This window comes from Alnus glutinosa, chromosome 3, assembly GCF_958979055.1.
Source record: "Alnus glutinosa chromosome 3, dhAlnGlut1.1, whole genome shotgun sequence".
NCBI classification, from domain to species: Eukaryota; Viridiplantae; Streptophyta; class Magnoliopsida; order Fagales; family Betulaceae; genus Alnus; species Alnus glutinosa.
The window spans coordinates 22157862-22183038 of record NC_084888.1 but is presented as its reverse complement, the minus strand read 5'-3'; the positions used below and the strand labels follow the sequence as shown (position 1 = coordinate 22183038).

Sequence of the window (25177 nt, the reverse complement as noted above, 5' to 3'; positions counted from 1 at the left end):
ACTAAAGTCTCATTTGTTTTCCATGAGTTCCACAAATTCTTATAAAAAATGCAATTACTTGCATTAGTACTTCATCTAAGTTAAAGTTTAATAATTAAATAATATTTCACAATTAATTAAAAAGGAAATAATTAGAACATAATAAGGTATGATAATGCTTACTTTAATAGAGAAAATAGGTACATTTAAGCTATTATCACCATCTTGTAAAAGTTGAACATCAAAGGCCTATAGGACAATTGCAACCGTTGGAAATCCCAATGTGGAAATGGGATCAAGTTGTAATGGATTTGGTTGTGGGATTGCCAAAGGCACCTAGTAGACAAGACGCTATATGGGTGTAATTGATAGGCTTACTAAGAATGTCCATTTCCTTTACTACAAACTCAATGGAGAAGTTGGTGAGCATGGATGTGTAGGAGATAGATAGACTCCATGGTGTGCCTGTGCCCATAGTTTCTGACCGTGATACTCTATTCATATCGAATTTTTTGAAAAGGCTACATGAAGTGATGGGAACCAAGCTAAATTTTAGCCCGGCATACCATCCACTAACCGATGGAAATCCAAGAGAATCGTCCAAATCCTTGAGGATATATGTAGGCTATGTGTGCTTGAATTTAAAGGTAATTGGATTTAATACTTGCCTTGAGTTGAATTTGCCTATAACAATAGCTACCAAGCAAATTGGTATGACACCGTATGGAGCTTTGTATGGGTGCACTTGTGGATCGCCCTTGTTTTGGGATGAAGTCAGTGAAAGGCAATTGTTAGAACTAGAAATGGTTCAAGACACAAAAGGCAAGGTTGCGCTTATTCGAAAGCAAATGCTCACCACACAAAGTAAATAGAAGAGCTATGCAGATAAAAATCGTCGCATGCTCAAGTTTAAGATGGGAAACCTTGTGTATTTCAAGGTGTCACCAATGAGGGGTGTCATACGTTTTGGAAAGAAATGAAAGCTCAATCCAACGTCCGTTGGACCCTTCCAAGTGGAAAAACGTGCAAGTCTGGTGGCTTAAAGAGTTGAGTTGCCTCCTAATTTGGATAGATTACACAATGAATTCCATGTATCGCAACTACGGAAGTGCGTACACGATCCTTCGCACATTATCAACTACTAGCCTCATGATATTCAAGCTAACTTGACATATGAAGAGCTCCCAGTGCAAATTATTGATCACAAAGAGCAACAACTAAGGATGAAATCTACTCCATTAGTGAAGGTTCTACGGCAGAAACATGGTGTGGAAGAAGCTTCGTGGGAACTCGAGCTAGATACGTGGAATCGATATCTACATCTCTTGAGTAATCAAGTACGAAATGGTATGTCGACAAGCTTAGCTCACTAACATGAGCAACCGCCTCTGGCGCTCAGGTAGCAAGCATAAATGAGACATTGTGTCCCTTGATGCTTATATAGCATATAGAGTTGGTTGACACATAGATATGTCGCCTTAGCTAGGGCTAAGATGAGATCTTTATTTTTGTTAAAACCAAACATAGATAGCCCACAACCACAATCCATATAACTTGTAATTAGCCAGATGCAAGACCTTAATTTGGCGCCTGAGGTGGCGAGCAAATAAAGGACTTGGGTTAGGCACTTAGGTAGCGACTAGACTAAGACATGTACAATGTATTGAGTTTAGACATATGCTCTTTTCGAAAGAGAACTCCATCATAGCATGTATTTCATACAAAATGTGCTTGTTTGACTGACAATGGAGGTGAGTGAATTAATCCCTACTTCTTCACCGTGTGAGTCCCATATGTCTTTGTTAATGACCTTATTTATGCCATTTGTGACCTTTGACTATGTCGCGAGGTTGAGGTTTTAGGTATGCTATTTCATCATGTTGCCTACGACCATGTATGATGCAATCTAAAGAGGCATTGTTGGGAAAGGGATTGGCATGAAGGCAAAGAGAAGACTATTCAGCAACACATTCGTATTGTGTTTGTACTCACTGCCGACAAGTCATGCTGCTTATTGAATGTTGCGACATCAATGTGGGTACATCATGAATTGTGGAGGTTAAGCATTGCTTTAAGATATTGGACTCGAGAGGGATTAGAGATGCTTAATCTAATGTGACCAAATGAGCCAGGGCATAATGAGACACTTTTAGGAATATTACTATGCTAGTCTTTACAAGATTTGGTATAGTCCTCACAACCTTTTATGAAGGTGTGCTTGATGGTCGCACAGTCTATTAGCCAATATGAACATGATTGAAAATAGGTATAGAGATGGATGCATGGCTGGGTCGTGCCCACTATGTGCGAGTGGGGGATGTAGTAAATTAAGGGGCACCCATAGTAAATCTGTCTTGTTTTCTGTCGGCGTGTTGAATTTAGAGCGTGAATATTGTGGGCATCGCTCTATTATCCCTGTGAGAAGTAGATCAGATCTTGTTTTCGGTACTGAAAATTATGTTTGTGCTGTGTATTTAGAATTCAAACAAAAATGAAGGTGTCAAATAGCAGTAAGAGTGATTCTGTTCATCCACTGTGCGTGTTTGGTGCTGCCATACTTTCTTATCTGCTTCAGCGGGAACAGAGAGTTGAGTATCTTCCCGAAACTCCATGCCGATGCAGTGTATTCCACCAAGTCTCCATTACTAAGCGTTGGCTGGAACATACAGCTCAGCAATTTCTCCAAATTTTGCACGCTGTATTTCACGTACTTGCTGGGGCAGGGTGTAGCATCATCTTGTTCAACCAAAAGCCTGTAATTTTGCATGTAGCTCCCATAAACAGGTAGAATTGCTTGCTGTAGATGTTGGCACACTTTCTTCCTCAAGTTTTCGTTGGGGATGATCCACTTGGATTGCTTCTTATACCTTTCATTAAAAGCCTCATTGAATGCCTTGAGCCTTTTCTTGACCAAGTCTTGACCAGCGCCCTTTTGGGTTACTACCAGTGTCACAACATTTCCCCAGCTCTCCCTCAAGTAGAGTGCTGCATAATAATCTGTGTATTGCCCATGTGCCGTTAACCAAGAATCTCCCATCACCTCCCCAAGCTTGGTGCCTTTGAGATTCCAAAAATGGCAGTGATTATTCATCATGAACAGATATGACAAGGAGATATCCTCGTAGTCCTTGGACCATCGATCCAAATTTAGCCCGATTTCTTTCATTATTTTACACACCTGGTAGGAAATAAGACCCTCTTCATAACTCTCTTGTTTCCAGCTGTGATGGATCACAAGAACCTGGGCCAGGAGTGGCCTGTACTCATCACCTAGCAGCTGATTACAATAGCTTGTTACAGAGCTCACCAGCCATGGAAGACTGCCATCTGAAGGAGGAGAACTTCGCCCTTGCAATCCCACTTGGAGAGGAAGTTGCCAAAAAATCTGGCAGGCACCATCAACAATCCTTTTCACGAGATCCCTTGTCAGTTTTTGGATTTCAGTGCAGTCTTCTCCACCAAAAAGCCGGTTGAAATCTATTCTCAGATTGTCCAAAGAAGCGAACATGTCCAACAGCTTCAAGAGCATGATGGGATCCTTGTTACTTTGAGTAACATGTTTCCCAAATTGCAGAAATGCAAGGATGCCAGATTGAGCAGCGATCTTTGCAAAGCATCTCATTCCAACATCTGGTCCTCCTCCTATATTCTTGAAGACGTCACGGCACAGTCTATACTCGAGCTCAAATAGGTGCTTCACAGCCAACACCAAATGCTTACTCCATTGCTCTATGTGATCATCAAATTTGGACATCTCAAGGTAATCCAAACCAAGAGCTTGTAAACTCTGTTTGGCGTTTGAACTCCGAACGTCAACATATACAGATATGCACATCCCGAGTTGGTTATGGGAATTTAATGTTTCAACTATTGCCTGCAGCTTCTTCTGTATGGTAGGCGCTGGCAAGCCAGAGCATGAAGAAGCAATATTGGGATTGGAGGTTGCCAAAGCAAGAGGTACGCTGTTTTCTGTCACAAGTCTCTTGAATTCAATTTCTAGCTTTTCGAATGCGGCACTAAGAACTCCCGAACATTCCTCTTTGGCCTGCAACTCTTGTAGAATTCCCAAACATTTCTTCACGTTGGTGCTTGCATTGTCCTCCATGTCTTCAATTATGCCCTCCAACCACTTGATTGCTAGCCCGCAATTATCAGCAAGAAATCTCAATACTTGTTCAAGCCGTTTCATGAGTGAGAGGTAGTTGAAGAGATCATCAGAACATTTGTGAGACAAGAGTGACTTCTCAAGCGCAAGAGCCGTGTCAAAGACCTTCAGAACTGCGGCAGCAGGTGCCATGGCAGGATCAATATGGTCTCTGCATGCACTCTTTTGCACAGAGATGGATCTTGCTGCGGCTTCCAAGGATGGCAATCTTTGGCTAATCATTTCCAATCTTAGCCCCATCTCGTCTAGCTCAGAAGCATAAGCTCTTGATTTCTCCAAGCTACACTCCAACAACTGCCTAGCAGCTACAAGATTCTGGATGCTTCCCACCTCCGCCATTTTTTTTTTTAATTTTTAATTTTTATCTTTATCTATGTTTTTGAATGGACCCAACTAGTACAAATATAGATAGATCATAGATAGATAGATAGATAGTTTCTTTTATAACACACCCATATACTTTTCTTAACCAAACTCACCAAATAAAGAGTAAAAGAGGAAGACGACCAAATTCAAACCAAACCTTACTTGCAACAACAACCATGCGATGGCAATTTCTTGAGCAGCTAGACTTCTCCTCATATTGAACTTAATGGCCTTCTTCCCAGAGTTGAGGAAATTATAGGTGAAAGATCAAGGAGACTAACTAGAGTCTCTAGGGGAATTACAAGAATAAATCGCATTATTTTAATATTGAATATGAAAATAATAAAACTAAAAACCAAATAATACAACCCGGTTTTATGGTTTACTAATAACTCTGCTATATTTACACGGCCATCCACCATTAGATCCCGTTGGGCCGTTCTTGCCCTTCCACATTCAGTTCAACTTGTGTCTGTTTTTAAATTAATTCACCATTTAATAAATAATATTCTACAGGGAAAGTTCCAACTCAAAATCCATTCTAAATTGATTGACAAATAAATGTAACCAGGAAAAAGTGATCTAAACTGGAAAAACAACTCGCAGGATATCAGGACAACTCCTAGCACCTTTTTCTCCATAAAATTGTTGTATTGGTAGCAAAAAATATAAATATGCGTTGAGAGAGAGAGAGAGAGAGAGATTAGTGACATTCAGAAATGGATGGGAAGTAACTGTCATCTACAAAATCAAAAAATATGAGGCCCAAGCGGACAACTTGTATCAGAGATCAATGGACGCCAATATATGGTATCTGTCCCTATTTCTAAAAGAGCAAATGACTCGTGCAAAGATCCAAAGTGATAACAATGTCTTTGGATCTCAAGATAATATACATGCAATTACAAGTGATTCGAAGGGAGACAAGAATAACGTTGCTCCCAAACGAAAACAAACAAGGTAGAAGTAAATAAAGCCTAAGAGAGCTTCAAGAAAATAGACAAAAAGTAGGCATCCGGTCCAGTCAAGTGCCACCACCCTTTTGTTTCAAAGTGATCTTGTCCCCAAGACTTAGGGCAATACCTTGAGTTTTACTTCTTATCCTTATGTATCCACCCAGCTTACCATCTGCTTGTTTCTCAACGCTCACATTCACCAGAGCATCCTCCCCAAAAACACTCTTTGCGTACAGGTTAGCAGCAAGGAACCCACACTCCCCTTCTAGAGCCGATCTGATCCCCATTAGCAAGGAATGATGAGAACAAGCATAACAAAAATTACTCAAGCATAATGAATTAGATAGGGTAGTAACAAATTCAGATGAAGCTTCTTTATATCCATTAAGCATAATAAGTTAGTATTGTTTTGTAGTTAGAAGCTGCCCCTTATATTGGCAAAATAAAGGTCTTGACACGAACAGCAAGGAGATGGTTTTGCTTTAATATAGCTTTATTAATTTTAAGAGTTAGGGGTATTTCTGTAATATTTTAGAATTGCTGGATATGGGGTGTAGTTGTGGCTATTGCGTCTTGTTACGGGTTTTCACATGCCATTAGGTATTTGATGGTTTTATCAACTAAGGTTTAGTAGCACATGGGGTCCAGGTTTTACTAGGATTTCATTTAGTTTTCTGCAAACATTCATGTAATTCTACTTATCAAAAAAAAAACATTCATGTAATTCTCTCCATCTAAGGGAGAATACATTTTGCTAAAATTTCAGAACTATCAAACTTTCAATGAAGTTTGTGTGATGCAATCCAAAGTATCCGAGCTGATTTTGCTCCGATTCTTCTCTCAGACCCATACCAAAAACAGAACAAAAATTACTCAACCAAGGAGACCCAAATACCGCTCTCAGGGGCCCATGAACAGCAAACCAAACCTTGAGTTTTCCCTCTTCGTTTCACCTCCAAACTCACCATGTCCCTTGCCCTATTATAAACCCTAATTCCTAATTGTTTCAAGTCTTTTCAACCACAAACCCTAGCCCTAGTTATCCCAAACACTACAATTCACACCTGCTGCCAGATAAAATCCAGCAACCAGTTTGGTATAAGAGCACTTTTGTGCGATCTACAACAATGGATTCAAAAACTGATTTCAGGAAACATATAGCACCTCAATGATAGCACGGGAATCATTCATAATGGCAGTGTCTAAGAATTCCCGTTGAACTCAATTTGAGAAGTATAAAAACAGAACACAAACCTCTTTACCCACAACCTGGTTTTTAAGTAGGGTCGAAGTGCCATTTGGGCCACAGTCTATTGGCAGTACGATTCTGATACTTTTATTCCCGTTTCTCCTTTTTCATTCCTTTATCAATCTTAACCTAAATCTTGAAACTTTGGACAGCAAAGAGGAAAAATAGTGATCAGAGACTTAGCCTCCAAAACTTCAGAAAAGCTTATGGATTTTTATTACAGGATATGGATATTTTAGAGGCTTTGAAAGAATATCTATAATTTTAAAGTTTAGAAGCTTGAAATAACTATTAGTTGAGGTAATCCAATATTAAATAGCATTTTGGAAGTGGTTCACTAAATCTGGAGTTCTCATTAGTACTGCAACATTACATTACCTATTTCAGAAGTATTTAATATATAACACAAAGAGTTACTAGAAATCAAAACAATATAATTCCTATATAAGATTGTGATATCACAACATTTGAATACTATGATAAATATGGCCCCATCAGATACTCATCATACTCCCAAGCAAACACCGAAAATAAAAACCAACACAGAATGGACTACAAAAGATAAAACCATATGTGCTGAGTGATAGAGTTCATACAGAGATGTCAATACATAAAAGCCACACTTTTTTGAGTTTTTTTCAAAGAATGGTAACCCAAAAAAAAAAGAATCTGACATTGCATCATGCCATTACTACTACTAATACATCAAGGCTGAAAAGGTAAATTTATATTTGTTTTTAATAAGTAACATGTAACAAGATTCAGTGAATGTATGTCTCATGGTCAGTCCCAATGGTAAAGGAAGCAACGCTGCTCCACAAGGAGATGGAATATGAGAACGCCTGTCAACGGAGGAGCTCCCTAAAGAATTGGGAGGACCATCAATGTCAACAAGCATTTCTTTAGTTTAGGATTAGAAAGTATGCATCAAGTCACTATCAAGGTGATCGCTTCTTCTTCTTTTTCTTTTTCTTTTTTTAAATAAGAATTGATATCAATGTTGTCTAAGAGCATCTCCAGGAATAATAGCCAAAATAGCTACTAAAAAAGTACAACTCTCTACTTTAACTAATGTTTTTTCTATACCATCTTCAATAGATTCTCTATTTTATTCTCTACTTGCTTTTAAATATTATTTCTCATTTTTTTTAATTATATTCTTACCAACACTCAATCAAAGTGAAAATATTGGATTTCCACATTGACGGAGTCACCTACAGTGGATTTCATATTCTTTTCGCTGCACCATACAGTGAAAATTCATTAAAAAAATTCACTTAGTTATTCTCCAGCATCATTAAGCATAGGTGTGATCAATGAAGGGTGTTGGAGAAATAATCAGCTCCAAAGACGCGTGGGCCTAAGGTAGTATGGGGGGCTGAGCCCATCGGGTTGACCCGGCCAGATTAGACTTAAGTACAAGACCATCCATTATCTCTAAAAAGCCGCATATCCCAAATATATCAAGATAGACTTCTATCCCATCAAATATGGGATAAGGCACCTAATAGAATGACATTAGCTAAAGAGAGTGTCATATCCAGTTTGGACTCTACTACCCAATTAGTGTCATATCCAGTTTGGACTCTACTACCCAATTTGAATTCTATGAAGATAAGATTAAAGACTATGTGATCTAGGACTCAGACTCCTAATTAGATTATGCTCCAAGCACTCCAGTAGTTTCATAACTGTGAACTGTGAGTCTATAAATAAGACTACTACGTCAGGTATTTTGAAAAAAAATGCAGATTCTCTATGCTCTGAGATTATTGATACTCTCCAGAAAAATAAACAGTTTTGAACTGACTTAGGCATCGGAGTGGGGGTATGGTCGGCACCCCCACGAGCCGACGAGCCGTTTATTATTTTGCAGATTCCGAGGAGAGCGAAGATCAAGGAAGGCATCGAATCACAAGGCAACACGTCACCGTACCGAAAACTGTACCAACAAAGGGTAACAAATAACCTCATAAAACCAACAAAAATAAAGCCATACATGTGATCAGTAAAGTATCATAAAAATAAAAGCAACCAAAAACAACCGTTTTCCCACAGTGAATAGTGAATAGGCTCTTCACTATTCTCCTGAACACAATAAACAACAAATAGTGACCTTTTTCCCTCGATGTTAAAGTAGCTACTCTACTGGACACAAAAAATGGCTCATAATGGTCAAATTTGGCTATTATAGGTCATTTGCCTATTATGTTGGAGATGCTCTAAACTAAGCTCCAAGAAAAATTATCTTGGTGACTGGGCACTTATTTTACTTTCTAATTATAATTAATCAATAGCTTGGGAAAGAAAGAGAATGTCAAAGGGTGGGGAGCAAGCGGGTATGCATGATTAAAATATAAAAGGCAATGATATCATGTGCATTTTACAAGAAAAAGTTGGTAATATACGACTATTTTCATAGGAAACATTATAGGTTTCTAGCCCAAACTATGCTGCATCGTTTACATATCATGATTCATGAATGTTAATACCCCTACAAATCACACCCCCCTCCCCACAAAAAAAAAAAAAAAAAAAAAAAAAAAAAAAAAAAATTGTACGTAACATATCCCAAGACTGCCAACAAGGTTAAAACGCTATTACTCTTGTTGTATGTCACAATTTACTACAGTTAAATTCAACAAAAGGGAAAATAAATAAACCACTTAAATAGTGACAAAATCCACTGTTCATTTACCCACCCCCCCCCCCCCCCCCCAAAAAAAAAAAAAATCCCCAAAAAACACAAAATAATAATAAAGAAAGAAAAAATTTAGATGAATAACTCTCATGTAGTGTAAGGTATAGAAGGGTGAACCAAGGGTCATAGAACTTACAATGGAGTGAGGCATTTCATGTTCGTTGACTTGATAATGTGGTTCAGAAACTCCTTCTCATCTTGAATGATAGTATTTACAGCAACCTGAAAAAATATTTGTTGTGCTTATTTAAAATGAGAATGCAGACCAATCATCAAATCATCCAAAAAATTGAGATACTAGAATCACGTGAATATGAAGAGATTCTAAATTTATTTTTTTATTATTTTTTTTTTTTTTATAAGAAATTTTTTATAAAAGATGAAAGTGCCACTGAGGATACAAGGCGTATACAAAAGGATGCAAGAACAAAGAGAACAAAAAAGACGAGAAATAAGGGAAAAAAAAAACCACAAAGACTCAACCACAGCAGAAAACTCAAAGCACCCCAACCAAAACCCAAAAACCCTCTAACATTACATCACAACAACCCTCTTGCTTTTGTTCCGAGTAGAATCAAGACTCCTAGCATTATAATTGATATCGCACTCAAGGTTATGAAGTTCTCTATTCCCTTTAACCTTAGGAGTGGAGACTAGGACCTCAAGACGCTGCCCCTCAACCACTTGAGCCATGACATCCAAAAAACCTTTTACGTTCCTCTCAAAGGAAATCCCCATAGTTTAAAGGCACAGCGCAGTGTCAAACACTGCCCCTAAAGAACCTACAACCTTTTCGAAAACACCTTCCCTCAAAGATTCACCTACCTCAACCGGCTAGGAAGAACAGTTGCACGGAAGAAGGAACCCACGTCGACAAAAGCTGACTGGAGGCTCCCTTATTGCCCCGGACTCCAAATGTAGAAAAGGATGATGGCCTAGCAGAGAAGGAGAGGCATTGATCACCGCCAAAGACTCGGCTAACAAAAACTTGTTCAGCTGCGCATCCTTTCACTTCCAAGAATACCTCATCATCGACTTAGACTCAAAATGATAGATAGGCGCCCCAGACTCCAACATCACGGGAAGCGAGAGACGAAGCCGTTCACCCAACTCTTCTGCCCTTGAGGAAACACCAGGAAAAGCTGACCCATAGTCTGCTTTCCAAGCCTGGGCAAAAGCAGGAGAAGCTTGCTACGAAGAACACAAGACAGAAACTAGATCTGGGGCAAGTGAACCAAGGCCTTGGCTCAGCAACTCCGGAGAAGAGAGGGGAGGGACCAGTGAAGAAGGTGTTGGACCCGATATAGCAGAGACCTCACCTGGCTTGGACAAAGTCTGGCCAGACTAGAATCACCATCAGCGGAATCTGGAGACGCCAGAGAAGACACCCGACTAGAGGATGCTAATTGGGACAAGCAACTAGACCCCACTAAAGCAAACCCAACCGAGGGCAGCTCAACAACTGCCGGAGAAGCTACTGGCACTCCAGACGACCGGCCAGGAGAACCCACCTTCCGGCAGAGGAGAAAAGGCTGCTGAAGGTGAGGAGACACCCTAACGCGATAGATCAAAACCCATACCCACAGAGAAAAAAAAAAAACCAGAACCCGGAACAAGACCCAACTTATTGGCCTTCTTAACGCTAGGCCTAAAGCCCCAAGTCTTGGATCCAGCCCGTAACCGGGCCCCTCTAACCACAAAATAAGCTCTCTTAAAAACTCGGCTCAAGCCCCTACTGCCTAAGAAGCGTTTTAGCCCAACAAGAAAAAACCTGCCAAGTTACTTATCAAAAAAAAAAGAAAAAACCTGCCAAGTTACGTTTGGTCCCGCAAACCCAATCCACCCAAACACCAAACATATCGAGAAGCTTCCTAAAAACCCTTTTCCCCTCTTGACCCTAAGCTTCACCTGCACACACAACGTCACGCCTGCCTTTGCTGGAGCCTTTGCTACTACATCAAAACCTTGAAACTCTATTGTTGCTTTGATCCAAGGAGCCATTAGCACGACATACAATACCCAAAGGAACAATCGGGGATGTCTCCAAGGCAGAATAGTCCACTGCTTGCCAAACCATCGCCTGTTCCAGACTCAACGGAAGAAGCTTCTCCACCTCACACCAAGCCACCTCTGATGACTGAACCAGAAGCCCACCACCGATGAAAGGGAAGGTAGGCTTTGAACGCACCACGTCCGCGAACAACAGAGGGCCCGCTGCCTTTCCCAGGCAATCGCCCACCAAAGCGCCACCAGCAAACAGAGTCTTGACCGTGGCTTCAAGAAAAGTTCAAGCTTCACTCAGCTCATCACTCCTTAGAAAGAGGGACTTCATGCCTGAAGGGAAGTAACCCTCCTTGGAGTCCTGAATGCCAAACGACAGAATCTTGTCTGTGTATGCAATCTAGGATTTTTTTTTTTTTGATAAGTAATTTAGGATATACTACATCCTAGGGATCAAGCTTTTGCGAGATCAAAAAAGAATAGGATATTAGGCTTATCCTAGATTCCTATTCTTTTTCTTAGGCTTATCCTAGATTCCTATTCTTTTTGCGAGATCGAAAAAGAATAGGAATCTAGGATAAGCCTAACATCCTATTCTTTTTCGATCTCGCAAAAGCTTGATCCCTAAGATGTAGCTTGCTTCTCATAAGCCCTTCATATCAAACTGGTTAGACAACCATATCTTGATCGTCGACATTGTTCCTGCATCATCAACATACAGTAATAAGAATGTTACCATTTTATCTTGACACCTCTTATTTATAGGGCTGACAATTTTTAACTCGACCTGCGAATCCAAGACAAACTCGACACAAAATTAAAGGGTTAGGATTTGGTATAATCAGGTTTAGGTCAACCCGCTTGACCCATTTATTCCTATTTAATAAATGGGTCAATCATGGGTCGACCCACTTTAACCCATGGGTGACCCGTTTGATCTCTCCCAACGAATATTTTCCTTTTATCTACTCCTCTCCGTGACCTACTGTGCACAAAAACCATCCTCTTTTAATTCTTATCCTTCTTTTTCTGTCCCAATTTTTATGCTTCCATTTATGTGTATACTCAGAGTATCTAATTTCCTTGTTGGGCACCTATCCTTTATGAGATATATCTCATTTGTTTTGGCCCAAACCCATTCTCATCACTGTTTGGGTTTCTTTGTTTTCTATAGGGTTTGGGAATACCCTGTTTTATCAAAGGATGCAACATCCTCTGCTTTTTTCAAGAACGATTGAGACCATTGGTTTCTCAGTGTTTTTCTTTTTTCTAATATATATATTTTATCTTCAGACTTTCCTGAAGATTATGATACGCTATTCGAAAATGTTTTTTTTTTTAAAAAAAAAAAATATCAAGATTGTTTTATAGGTTTCTAGTCTCTTCCTCTAATTAAAGTTGTATAACTTTAACAGTATTTGTTTTGAGTATTTTTCTCACATCACATGCTCAAAGATTTAATTTTGAATGTATCAAACCTTAATTAGAATGTATTATCTTTGTATTATATTGGAGACCTGGATTAGTTTTGTATATTGATGAATTTTTTGAGTTTATATTTGTGATTTTTTTTTTTTTGAGTTTATCAATTAATGGGTCAAATGGGTCGTGTCACCCGCTTATTTAAATAGGTCGTGTCAAGGTTTGAGAAATCAACAGTTGAATGCAACTCTTAATGTTTATGATCCAACCTGCCATCCCTTATTATGAGGGAGAAGATACCATTTGTTCCAAAAACAACTGACTAAGCAGGTATCTCAAATCCTATCTCAGCATTGACAGACCACAACATCAACAATTCATGTTTGAATGAAATGACGTCAAACAATCAGGCAGTGAAGAACACAATTATCCTTCAGGATCATTCTAAATATATCTGAATGCAGCATGTATGATCAATTCAAAGAAGAATAATAAAATAGAAGCAGCCTATCATATTAGTTTCAAATTAGTGAAACAGTTTCGAAAACTTATACATAAACAATATAGTGAAGAACAAAGTTGAAAGTAACAGCAAAGACGTACCTTGTTTTCCCACTCAAACTCTGCCCACATTGTTCTAAATGCCACATCAGCACATGATGCAGGGGAGATGTAATCCATTATATCAATATGGATGTCATTGAGGACAATAACATTTCTCTCAAGAACATTTGAAGAAGTCTCATATACAATGTTACCAAATATGACTCCTGTTTCGGTTGAAGAGACCTTAATATTCGCCTTAATCTGTTTGCTCGACTCTGGAGCTAGTGTGTAGTTTTGTGGTCGCTCAACGAGTTTCAGATCCCCCATGGTTGCCAACTCCAAGCACAAACTTTGGAGGGTCTCCTTTGTTCGGTTGATAACAGTAACATCTAGGACTACGTCATAATGATGAACTGTAACATATGCTTCAGCATAGACAGGATCACTGAATCCTGTAAGCTGAAGAATTCGATTGAGTTTATTTGCATCATCTCCATCCTTTGTGAACTCACCAGTGGCACGCTTGAGATCATCTTGGACCTCATCTTCCAACTCAAGCTGGCTCATACCCTAAAATAAATGTGCATATAAAGAAAGCATAGATTAATCAAATATTTGATGTGAGAGTCCCATGTGACTCTAGCATTAAGTAGAGAGAGAGAGAGACCAGGATTAAGTTCAGTTTGCAGCATGAAAGACTATGATAAGTTTCAGGTTTTTCTTTTCTTTTTTGAAACTATCCATTCTGTTAAGATTTGTGTATTTCACCAAAAACATGCACTCTTTCATTACATTTCATTCATACGGAAGAATACAAGCCCTCAAGCTGGAGCTTATATAATTCTTGCAACAAATAAATTCTTATTGACACAAACACTTTGTAAATACCCGTTTACAGGCTGAAATACCATTAAATTGGTTGAAAAACAAGAAGAACATGCCAAAAACACCATGAACCTGGCCATAAAACCACCACATCTGTCAAACATGAACTGAACCGACTGAAAAATGGCCAAAACCGGTCACAACAACACTGTACTCTCTGTGGAGGTTTCATGATGTTAGGAAAGGCTTGTGCCTAGGAATAGCTCATGTTGTAGCTCTCTCTTTGGTTGATCACATAGTAGAGGCAGCTTGGGAAAGGAATTGCTTCCTATTCCGGCTTTGGGGGTAGTGGGGTAGAGTGTGAAAATGATATGCCAGCTTTGCTCAACCCTCCGTGGAGTGAGCCAATCTTCTGCAAGCCTATTAATGTTTACCCTCTGACAACATCCTCTGACAACATCGAGGAAACCAGATTTTCTGAGCGGTTTTAGTAAATATATGGGAATGCCTTGAAATAAATTTGAGGAGATTATGGCCCTTTTTGCATTTATTGAAGCCAGTCACAAGAAGGATGCTCTAAGCACCGCTTCTCCTAGTTCCCAAAGGTAGTGAGGAATTGAAAAGGTTAAATTGCTCCAAAAGATTCTGCATCGAAGTCTGGTGGGAGAAGGAGGGTGTCATATGTTCCTTTATGAAGCTAAAAGTTATTTCGTGGACTGTGACACAGTTGCATGAAGTGAATAAACATATGCGTATTAGAAATTTCCTTGTATCGAGGAAAGTTGATATAGTGGCTTTACAGGAGACTAAATTGGAGCAGATTCCCAAGAATACCATGCAGAGTTGGTGAGGAGTTCAACATTTAGATTGGTGTTAGTTGGATTCTAGGAGGGGGCTTCCGGTGGTATTTTATTGATCTGGGATAGGAGAATAGTGGAAACAATCTAAGTCTGTATGGGTAGCTTCTCGGTTGCATGTAACTTTATAAGTGTTAACGACTAATTTGAGTGGGCTTTCGCCAATGTCTATGGCCCTAACTCAGATGTGGACCATCACTTATTATGGGAGGAGTTCACAGGTTTGATCAGCTGGTAGGATTTACCTTGGTGCATTGGGGGCAATTTCAATGTCACCCACCTCCCTAGTGAAAGATCAGATGAGCCAAGCAACCCCCTCCAAATAACTCCCTCCAACAAGCAAGCAAGTCTACTACTCATTTAGGTATAACCCAAGACAACCCAACACAACAGAAAATAATATTCCATAAGGCACAAGCAACCTCACAATGGAGAAGGAAATGATCCACAGACTCCATGTCCCTCTTGCACATACAACACCACCAATTGATCACAATGACACATTGCTTTTCAAGGTTATCCATGTTAAGAATCTTCCCTAAGGTAGCCAACCAAGCAAAGAAAGCCACTCTCAAGAGAGCCTTGTTTTGCCAAATACTCTTACAAGGGAAGGGAGGGCTATCTTTGCATACAAGGATACTATAGATGGATCTAACATCGAACAGCCATCTTTTAGAGTGGGCCAACAAAACTTATCTTTACCTCCCCATCTCACTCTCAGGGAGTATAACTTGAAGAATGAAGCCAAGACATCAACCTCCCAATCATGTGCCGCTCTAATAAAGCTTACGTTCCACTGATAACAAGATTTGATCGAATTTGATGTTGAAGCCAAGAACCCTTGGGATTTGATAGAATTTATTGTGAAGTTGAGTTTTATAGAAGAACCTGTCGGAACTCTCATATTTCTAAAACAAAATTTGAAGGAATAATAAAAGAAATAAGGCCTTTTTTTTCAAGATGTGCCTGCCCTAGGCTGTCATTTTTTGTCACCTTAATTATCTGATGCAATTCAGACAGTGAAAGAACAAAGAAAGAAAGCACGACTGTAGCATCAAGCATAAAAAATGAAGTGAGAAACAGAACCATGAGTTGAATGTTGAGATGATGGATACTTCCGTCTGAGATGATGGGTACTTTTCCGGTGATTCCAGAGGTATCCAGTGGGTCGTCTTCTTCCACTGTTGTCCCTGAATTGGTAGGCTTGGTCTCTCAACTGGAACCAAGTTCTAGGGTAGTGTCTTCCATTCTTGGTCTGGAGGCCAATCTCACTAATTCAGTTGCTTTGGTCGACTCTCCGATGAATATAGAAGGTGTGCTGGTTGTCTGGGCTGGTTTGGATCCATCGGACACTTTGGTTGAGTCGGATTCTTCTCCCTCTGTTTCTTCGTTGGTATCTGGCCCTTTCTCCCATAAATTATTTTCTGGTTTGGGGTTTAGGAATGGGCTGGATTTTGTTTCGATCCCTGAGGAACAGCCTTCTCCTTTGTCCTGCTGCCCCAGTGTTAAGGTCAGGGGATTTTCTAATAAGGAGTCTTCGGAGTTGCTGCTGAAGATGGCCTTAGAGTACAGCACTCTGATGGGAATTACGTGTGTTGGATCTGAAGGTCAGCTCCAACCTTTGTTTATGGATCTCATTGCCAATCATGATAAGGAAGAGGGTTTGGGTTCGAATCGGGCACCAAAGGCACGAGGGAGCTAAACAGACTTTTCTGTTCTATTAATTATGATGCTCATAGCGGTAACTCTTCCAATGGTAGACGTAAAGGGAGGGTGCATGGTAGTTTGATATGAAGCCTAAAATCCTTTCTTAGAATGTTAGAGGGTTAAACGTGGGTGAGAAACGTTTAAGAGTTAGAAATTTACTGAGGCAATGAAAAGCAGATATTATTTGTTTGCAAGAAACTAAACTGGAGTTTATTTCTGACACCTTAGTGAGAAATCTTTGGAGCTGTCCCTTCGCGGAATGATGTCACTTAGCCTCTTGTGGTGCCTCTGGTGGTATGTTGATTATGTGGGACAAAATAATTGTAGAGAAGATTGATGTGTTCGTGGGTGAGTTTGTTCTTGCATGCTCTCTTAGAAGTGTTGAAAATGATTTTTCTTGGGCTTTTGCTGGGGTCTATGGTCCAAACTTAGATGCTCTTAGAAGTTCTCTTTGGGATGAGTTGGCTGGCCTCTCTTCTTGGTGGGTGCTGCCTTGGTGTATTGGGGGAGACTTTAACGTCATCGTTTTCCTGCTGAAAGATTGAGTGATGTTCGCCTAAATACCGCCATGATGGAGTTTTCGGACTTTATTTTTTAGCAAGGTCTTATGGATCTCCCTCTTGCTGGAGGGTCGTTTACGTGGTCTAATAATCAGGAGAATCCCACTTGGTCTGGCCTTGGTGGATTTCTTGTTTCCCCTGATTGGTAAGTTAAGTTTCCAGGTTCTTTACAGAAAAGGCTTCCTAGATTGTGTTCGAATCATTTCCTGATTCTTCTTGATTGTGGAGGAATTCATTGGAGTCCCAGACCGTTCAAGTTTGAGAATATGTGGTTGAAAGCCGACGGGTTTGTGGATAGGGTGCGACTTTGGTGGATATCTTACCATTTCCAAGGTTCACCTAGCTTCATTTTCTCTCAAAAGCTTAAGGCCTTAAAGAATGATCTTAAGAGATGGAACGAAAAGGAGTTTGGCAATGTGGAGTTTCGCAAGCAAAGAGTTTTGGAAGAATTGTATGCCCTTGATAGGTTGGAGGAACAACGTGGTTTAGCCCCCGAAGAAAAGTTCAGGAAAAGTGAGGTCATCAGAGATATGGAGGACGCTACTTTGCAAGAGGAGATTAGTTGGAGACAGAAGTCTAGGGTTCATCTTTGTGGATAGATGCTGCTTGTGTAAGAGAAATGGGGAAACTGTAGATCACCTTCTTCTTCACTGTGATGTGGCTTCCTTTTTTTTTTTATAAGTAATAAGTTGGTCTTTTTAAAAGCGTAAGGCGCCCCTAAATACACCGGCAGTATACAAGAGAACGCACCTAGCTAGAAAGTGAAAAACGAACAAGAAATTCATCAAAGGTAAACGACAACGGTGACACAAAAGCCACCGTCCAAAGATACAACGTATGAAAAAAAGAAGCTAAAATATCCTCCGAGGATCTCTCCAAATCCTCAAAACACCTATCATTTCTTTCCTTCCAAACACACCAGAAGATGATCCACCGACACTCTGTGGATTCACGTTTTTTCTCGGTTTAGTATGTCTTGGGTTATGCCTAAAAGAGTTATCGATTTATTTGCTTGTTGGTGGAAGTCTGGAAGGCCAAGGAGTGCTGCGGTTTGGAAGATGGTGTCTATCTGCATTTTCTGGTGTGTTTGGAAGGAAAGAAATCTTAGGTGTTTCGAAGATCAGGAGAATACTATGGAGGATATTTTAACTTCATTTTTTCATACGTTGTATCTGTGGACGGTGGCCTTTTCGTCACCCACGTCGATTAGCTATTCTGATTTTCTTGTTCGTTTTTCTTTTTCTAGTTAAGTGTTTCCTTTCGTATGCTTCTAGTATACTTAGGGGCGCCTTACGCTTTCAATAAATCTATTTACTTATAAAAAAATAAAAAATAAAAAATAAAAAGTCTAGGGTTCTTTGGCTTAAAGAGGGTGATAAATGCACTAAATTTTTTCATCAGATAGCTAACTCGAATAGGAGATCCAATGCCATTAGTTAATGGCTCTATTTCTTCCGACCAGCAGGCTATTAGGGCTCATGTTGCTCATTTTTATGAGTCCCTCTTTATAGAGCCTTAACCTTGGAGGCCTGGGTTAGACAACCTTGCTTTTGACTCTTTGGATGCGATTGAGGCTTCTTCTTTGGAATTTCCTTTCGAGGAAAAGGAAGTCTTAGAGGTGGTTAAGGGCATGAACCGTGATAAAGCTCCAGGTCCTGATGGGTTCTCTGTAGCATTCTTCCAAGATTGTTGGGATGTAATCAAGAAAGGTATCATGGGGGTTTTTTAGGACTTTTACACTCATAACAAGTTTGTTAAAAGCATTAATGCCTCCTTTCTTGCTCTAATTCCGAAGAAGTTTGGGGCTAGGATCTTAAAGATTTTCGGCTTATTAGTCTTGTTGGTGGGGTTTATAAGATCATTGCAAAAGTTCTTGCTAATAGACTTAGAAAGGTTGTGGATAAGATAATCTCGAAGCCCCAAAATGCTTTTGTTAAAGGTAGACAAATTCTTGATCAGTTATTATTGCTAATGAGTGTTTGGATAGTCGTATTAAATCAAGTGAACCAGGGTTGATCTGCAAGTTGGATATTGAGAAGGCATACGATCATTTCAACAAGAACTTACTGTATTTGTTGAGAAGATGTAGTTTTGGTGATAGATGGTGTTCGTGGATAGCGCATTGTATTTCCTCGGTTCGATTCTCTATTTTGGTGAATGGTACCCCTTCAGGTTTTTTTAATAGCTCTCGTGGTCTAACACAAGGTGATCCCCTATTGCCTCTTTTGTTTGTCATTATGATAGAGGCCCTAAGTAAATTGTTCACTATTGCTGTTCACGAGGGTTTTCTATAAGGTTTCTCAGTGGGTTCTGGTGGCAATGGGCTGCTTGATATTTCTCATTTATTGTTTGCGAATGACACTTTAGTCTTTTGCGGGGCTAATCTTGATCACTTCCGTTTTCTTCGAGTTGTTTTTTTTGTATTTTGAAGCTGTTTCCAGTTTAAAGATTAATTTGGCCAAGTCAATATTGGTTCTAGTGGGTGATGTTATTATGGATGATTTGGCTGGCATTTTGGGGTGTAAAGTTTCCTCTTTTCCTTTAAAGTATCTTGGTCTTCCGTTAGGGGCCCCTTTCAAGGCTAAGTCCATTTGAGATGATGTAGTGGGCAAAATTGAAAAACGGTTGGCTAGTTGGAAGAAGATGTATTTGTCTAAAGGGTGGTAGAGTTACCCTTATAAAGAGTACTCTATGGTGCATTTGGGTATCGAATATTTCGAATATGAATAATATTCTGAATCTGATCACGGATTTCAAGGCAATGAAAATGTGTTTGGATGTTGAATATAATTCAAATTCTTTTCGAAAATGTGTTTGGGTGTTGAATTTGGAAGATTGAAAAAAAGTGTTTTATAATGGTAGAAAGTGGTTGGAAATGATTGGATTGTATGAAAAGTTGTGTATAATGATTGGTGTTATGAAAATAAGTGTTAATTTTTAAAAATTGAAAAAAAAATGTTTTTTAATAGTAGGAAATGATTGAAAATGATTGGTTTGTATGAAAAGTTGTGCATAATGATTGGTATGGTAAAAAATAATAAAACTAATAATAAAAAATAACAAAAAAATTAAAAATTAAAAACTAAAACTAAAAAAAGTAAGATTACATTTTTATTTTCATTTTTATTCTTATTCTTATTTTTTTTTTAAAAAAAAAAAAAGAGAAAAAAAAAAAAAGAAGAAAATATAGGTGGCAGCCATCCCTTTGGGAGGGGAGCGGCCTACGAGCCACCCCCATTTTCCTATTTTTCTTTGAAATATATATATAGCAGAATTTTCAGTTACTTTTTGACTTTCTCGTCCTTGTGTGCTGTAACTTGATGGGAAAAGAAGGCAAAAAGGAAAATGGGATTTTGCAGGAATTTGGTGCATCACAGCCGTGTGAGGAGAGGGTTGAAACGTGTTGATCTCGAAGAAGGCTACCTGCAACGCTGCCAGACTAGTTTCTAGGTAATTGAATCCTCTATAGCTACTTTGCTGTTCGAGTTGTAGTCCCCAGAAAGTCTGATTTCTGCCAGCTCGGAATTAACGCGTCAACCACTCACCTTGAAATTCAAACTAAATTCAAGTGCCAACCAGGTTTTATTCAACTTGGATCCGGATTTCGGGTTTTTGAATAAAAACCCGGTTTGAATATTGAATAAATATCCAAACATTTAATCGCCCCACGTATTTCCTCTCTCTCTTCCCCATTCCTTCTGCTAGCCATATAGAGAAGCTTTATCGTGATTTTTTTGTGGGGAGGTCTAGGTGAAGATTTCAAATATCATTTGGTTAGCTGGTCCACGGTTTGTTCCCCTATTTCAAAAGGTGGTTTGGGTATTCGAAATTTGACGACCTTTAATGAGGCTTTATTAGGGAAGTGGTTGTGGCGTTACGAGCATGAGAGAGAGGCTTTGTGGAAATCAATTGTGGATGCTAAGTACAGTTCTACTTGGGCTGGTTAGTGTTCCTTTGATCCCCCTGGGTCTCACGGAGTAAGGCTTTGAAAGAATATCAGGAAGGGGTGGAGCTTATTTAGTAGCCATACCAAACTTGTTTTGGGAGATGGATCCAGGATCAGATTCTAGGATGATGTCTGGTGCGAAGAGATGCCCCTTAAGAAAGCTTTCCCAGGTTTGTATGACATTGCTTGCGACAAGAACTCGCTCGTTGCAGCCCATATGATATGAGAACGGATCTTTTCAGTGGGATGCCAGGTTCCTTTGAGTGGCCCACGATTGGGAGGTGGACGTCTTGGCTTCCTTCTTCACCTTATTGTATTCTATCAAATCTGATCGTGATGGGGAAGATAAACTTTGGTGGTCTCCTTCATGCCAAGGGAAGTTTAATGTTAGATCTTTCTATAAGATTCTTGCTTACAAGGAAACAGCTCATTTCCCCTGAAAAAGTATTTGGCGGACAAATGTTCCTTTAAAAGTGGCTTTTTTTTTCGCTTGGGTGGCAGCTCTAGAGAAAATCCTTACTTTGGACAATCTCAGAAAGAGGCAAGTCATTGTGATTGATAGATGTTGCATGTGTAAAAAGAATGGGAAGTCTGAAGATCATCTACTCCTTCATTGTGAGGTCGCTTGCGTTCTTTGGAATGTCATTTTTAGTCGCTTCAGTCTGTCTTAGGTTATGCCTCGTCGGGTGGTAAATCTATTTGCTTGTTGGTGGACGGGTGGTCGCTCTTAGAATGCGGTTGTGTGGAAGATGGTCCCTGGTTGCGTCTGATGGTGCTTGTGGAGGGAGCGCAACGATAGACAGTTCGAGGACAAAGAAATAACTATTGAGGAGCTCATTTCTTTTTTCTTTCATTCTTTGTTTTCTTGGACAGCTACGTTCCTTGCCCCTATAATGATTAGTTATTATGATTTTCTTGTATTGTTTTCCTCTTCTTCTTAGTTGTCGTTCTTATATACTCCCTGTGTACTTGATCGCTCTTTGCGCTTTAATGAAATTTTACTTACTCATAAAAAAAAAAATGGAAATAGAGAAAAGGAGGGGGGGAAAAAAACAAATAGTGCTCTAACTTCAGATAGATGACAAAAAAATTCAAAACTGAAGAGAGAGAGAGAGAGAGAAAGAAAGAAAAGACAAGACAAACCTATGGGCTTAAAGAATATAGAATGCGTACAGGAAGTAATTGAATAAAACTTGAAGAAAGGGGCAGGACAACCAAAAGAAATTTCGTTTGAGAGGAAAAAGTAAGAAACTAAATACCATTATTGACCTAAATATGCACCAAGTCAAACAAATATAATTTCATGAACTATAGTCAGCATTATCTATCAAACATCAACAATGATAGGGAAACCACGAGTATTTAAAATCCGAAAGAAATGATAAAAACATTTCACTAGAGGGCTGAAGGAGATAAGATAAGCAATGTTGCCTTACCTTCCTGCTCTTCAGATGGTAGAAATCAATAAGATCATCTGGCTGTACATTAGATATCTGGGCCTTAGCTTTTATTTCTTCTGTTTCCCGGTGCTGCTTATCTGCAAGCATTTTCACAAAGCTCTGTCTGCAGGACTGCAGCCATATCTTCCTTATCTCATCACCGGTATTGCACAGCAACCTAATGCAGAGAACAATCCTATCACGAGAGTCATCATCAATCGGATGTGAAAGGACAGAAGATTCGCCTAGTTGGAGCATCGAGACCATGATAAGTAAGGCCTGTATAGATGCTCTGTTCACTTCAACTTTCGATGGCTGAACCTCTTCCAATCTCAAAACAAGCTTGGTCAGCGTGCAAGCCACAACTGCCCCGAGGAAAAAGTCGCCAGCAAGAATCAGGGATCTCAAGTTCCCTATAGATGAGAGGGACCCATGAACAAGGGTCGGAGGCGACATGGCAGTTTCCAGCGCAGCACTTTGGGTGGCATAGGTCCCATCCGCGAGAATTGCGGGCCTCCTAGAAGACACCATCGTGGAACTGACCTGCTGTGTTTTCTTGGAAGCATCCTGCACCTCCCCTTCCTCGGTGACCGTGTAGAATGGGAGCTCCCCAAGACACTGCTTAATGGTTGCAATTCCACTCTCAACTTCCGAAAGCGAGAGGCAGTACTCACCAATAATCCAAAGAGCGCATGAACACACCCGGGCAGCCCGAATCTGGTAAAAGGTGTCCAACAGCCTTGTGATTATGGAAACCCGTAACTTGGGGTTCGTCTCAATAATCTCACGCACAAAAACAACCACGTCCATAGCCGAAGCCACATTGGTATCGCCCAAGAAATCCATCAGGAGATGTACCACCGTGCTCGCCACCTCCGGGAACTTAATCGCACAAGAATGTATCGCCTGTACCAACATCTGCCGATACTCCCCATTCTTCTCGTGCTCGCCGCTCTGAGTCTTCACGACCTCCTTCTTCAACATCATAACAACCTCATCCACATTCCTCGGCGTGATCAAGTCCAGCACGATATCAAGAGTCTTCCTCCTAATGTCCACATTCGGACTCGAAAGCGCTCTAAGCACGTCCATCACCGTCTCCATCATGATCTCCCTGTGCGAACGCTTAAGCTCGTTGAGCTGTTCGAGCACAATGAGCTTCACATTGTTGTCGCTCTGCGACAACAGCAGCTGGCAGTAGGTAGTCGCGGCCGCCCGTATCGCGGTGGGCGCGGACGACAGCGACACGAGCGTTCCGGCGCACTCGTAAATGACGGCGGCGGATGGCGCATTCAACAGAGATATGATAATCTTAATATACTTTCCCTTCTCGGACTTATTGGCCCGACAAACCCTCCTGATCAACTCCAACACCACCATCTGGAGTTGCTCCCCCCAATCGATAACTCGATCGATGTGGGTAAAAAGGTAATTGACAGCCCTGTCCTGGGCGCAAGTAAAGAGCATAAGGAAAGCGTTTCGCTTACTGGATTGGTCCTGCTCGGTGGACAAGAACTTCTCGATGATATCCGGCGCGGAGTCCAGCAGCTGCTCGCCTTGGGGGAGCTTGTACACGGACATGACGGCGAGCACGGCGTTCCGGCGCACGAAGGGGTGGCGGTGCTCAAGGTTGGCCAAGATGGAGGGGATGAGAGGCTCGACGATCTCGGTCTCGTTCAGGCGGCAGAGGAAGCGGAGCGTGACGCCGCGGATGTACTCGTTGGGGTGCTGCAGATTGTTGCGGAGGTTCTGGCAGATGAGGATCATCTCCGGGAGGACCTTGCCGCGGGAGTCCGTCTTCTCGATGATCTCGAGGTAGAAGAGGAGGAGCTTCTGCACGGTGTGGTCCTCGGAGGGGAGTACGTAGCGGATGATGGTGATGAAGAGCTGGGGGATGGTCTCGCCGTTGAGCAGAAGCATGATGGCCTTCTTCAGGGCTTCGCTCTTCGCCTCCAAGTCGTTCCCTTCCAGGGCTTCTTTGATCTCGCTGGCCAGCGCAGGCGTGCCCTTGTCGAAATGGACCAGAAGTGTGCACGATTTCTCCATTTCTTTCCTTCCGAGAGAGGGATTTAGAGGAAATGTCCCTTCTTTGTTTATGGACTGCAAGTCTCAGATCGGAGGCTGAAATCAGATTCCGGGAATTCCCAATCGCTGGATTTGGATCTGAGTACGAGTGACTGTCTTATTACGAGCTCGAGAGACTGAGAGTGAGTCCGGAAATTAAACAGATCTGCATTTTTTTTTTTTTTTTTTTAAGCAGCTGTTTTGGAAACATTTTTCTTTTTCTTTTCATCACCAAAAAATGCGTTTTTCTCTCATTCGTTTGGCAAAGCATTTTGAAAACGAAAATAAATAATAATAATAATAATAATAATAATAATAATACTAAAATTTAAAAAAGAGTAACAGGTTTTAAATAGAAGTAGACCAAGAGCTAAGAAACACTCTCTCTCTCTCT

General features: G+C 40.4%; 2 protein-coding genes across 3 annotated transcripts; both read right to left on the bottom strand.

The window, feature by feature from the left end:
• Window positions 1-2175: 2175 nt before the first annotated feature.
• On the bottom strand, window positions 2176-4520 carry LOC133862740 (exocyst complex component EXO70A1-like). The gene has a single exon (XM_062298591.1). It carries the CDS (start codon window positions 4481-4483, stop codon window positions 2480-2482), a length of 2004 nt encoding a protein of 667 aa, XP_062154575.1. The 5' UTR covers window positions 4484-4520; the 3' UTR covers window positions 2176-2479.
• Window positions 4521-5230: 710 nt separating this feature from the next.
• LOC133862739 (coatomer subunit beta-1-like) lies at window positions 5231-24978 on the bottom strand. 2 transcript variants are annotated; one of them, XM_062298588.1, is made up of 5 exons: window positions 22717-24978; window positions 13443-13955; window positions 9553-9638; window positions 8526-8657; window positions 5231-5742 (listed from the first exon to the last, which is right to left on the bottom strand). In XM_062298588.1, the coding sequence occupies exons 1-5, from the start codon at window positions 24763-24765 to the stop codon at window positions 5535-5537; spliced, it is 2988 nt and encodes a 995-aa protein (XP_062154572.1). In that variant the 5' UTR covers window positions 24766-24978; the 3' UTR covers window positions 5231-5534. The 2 variants fall into 2 exon arrangements, with proteins under 2 accessions (XP_062154572.1, XP_062154573.1); XM_062298589.1 differs by lacking the exon at window positions 8526-8657 and having other exon boundaries at window positions 22717-24971.
• Between the last annotated feature and the right edge of the window lie 199 nt (window positions 24979-25177).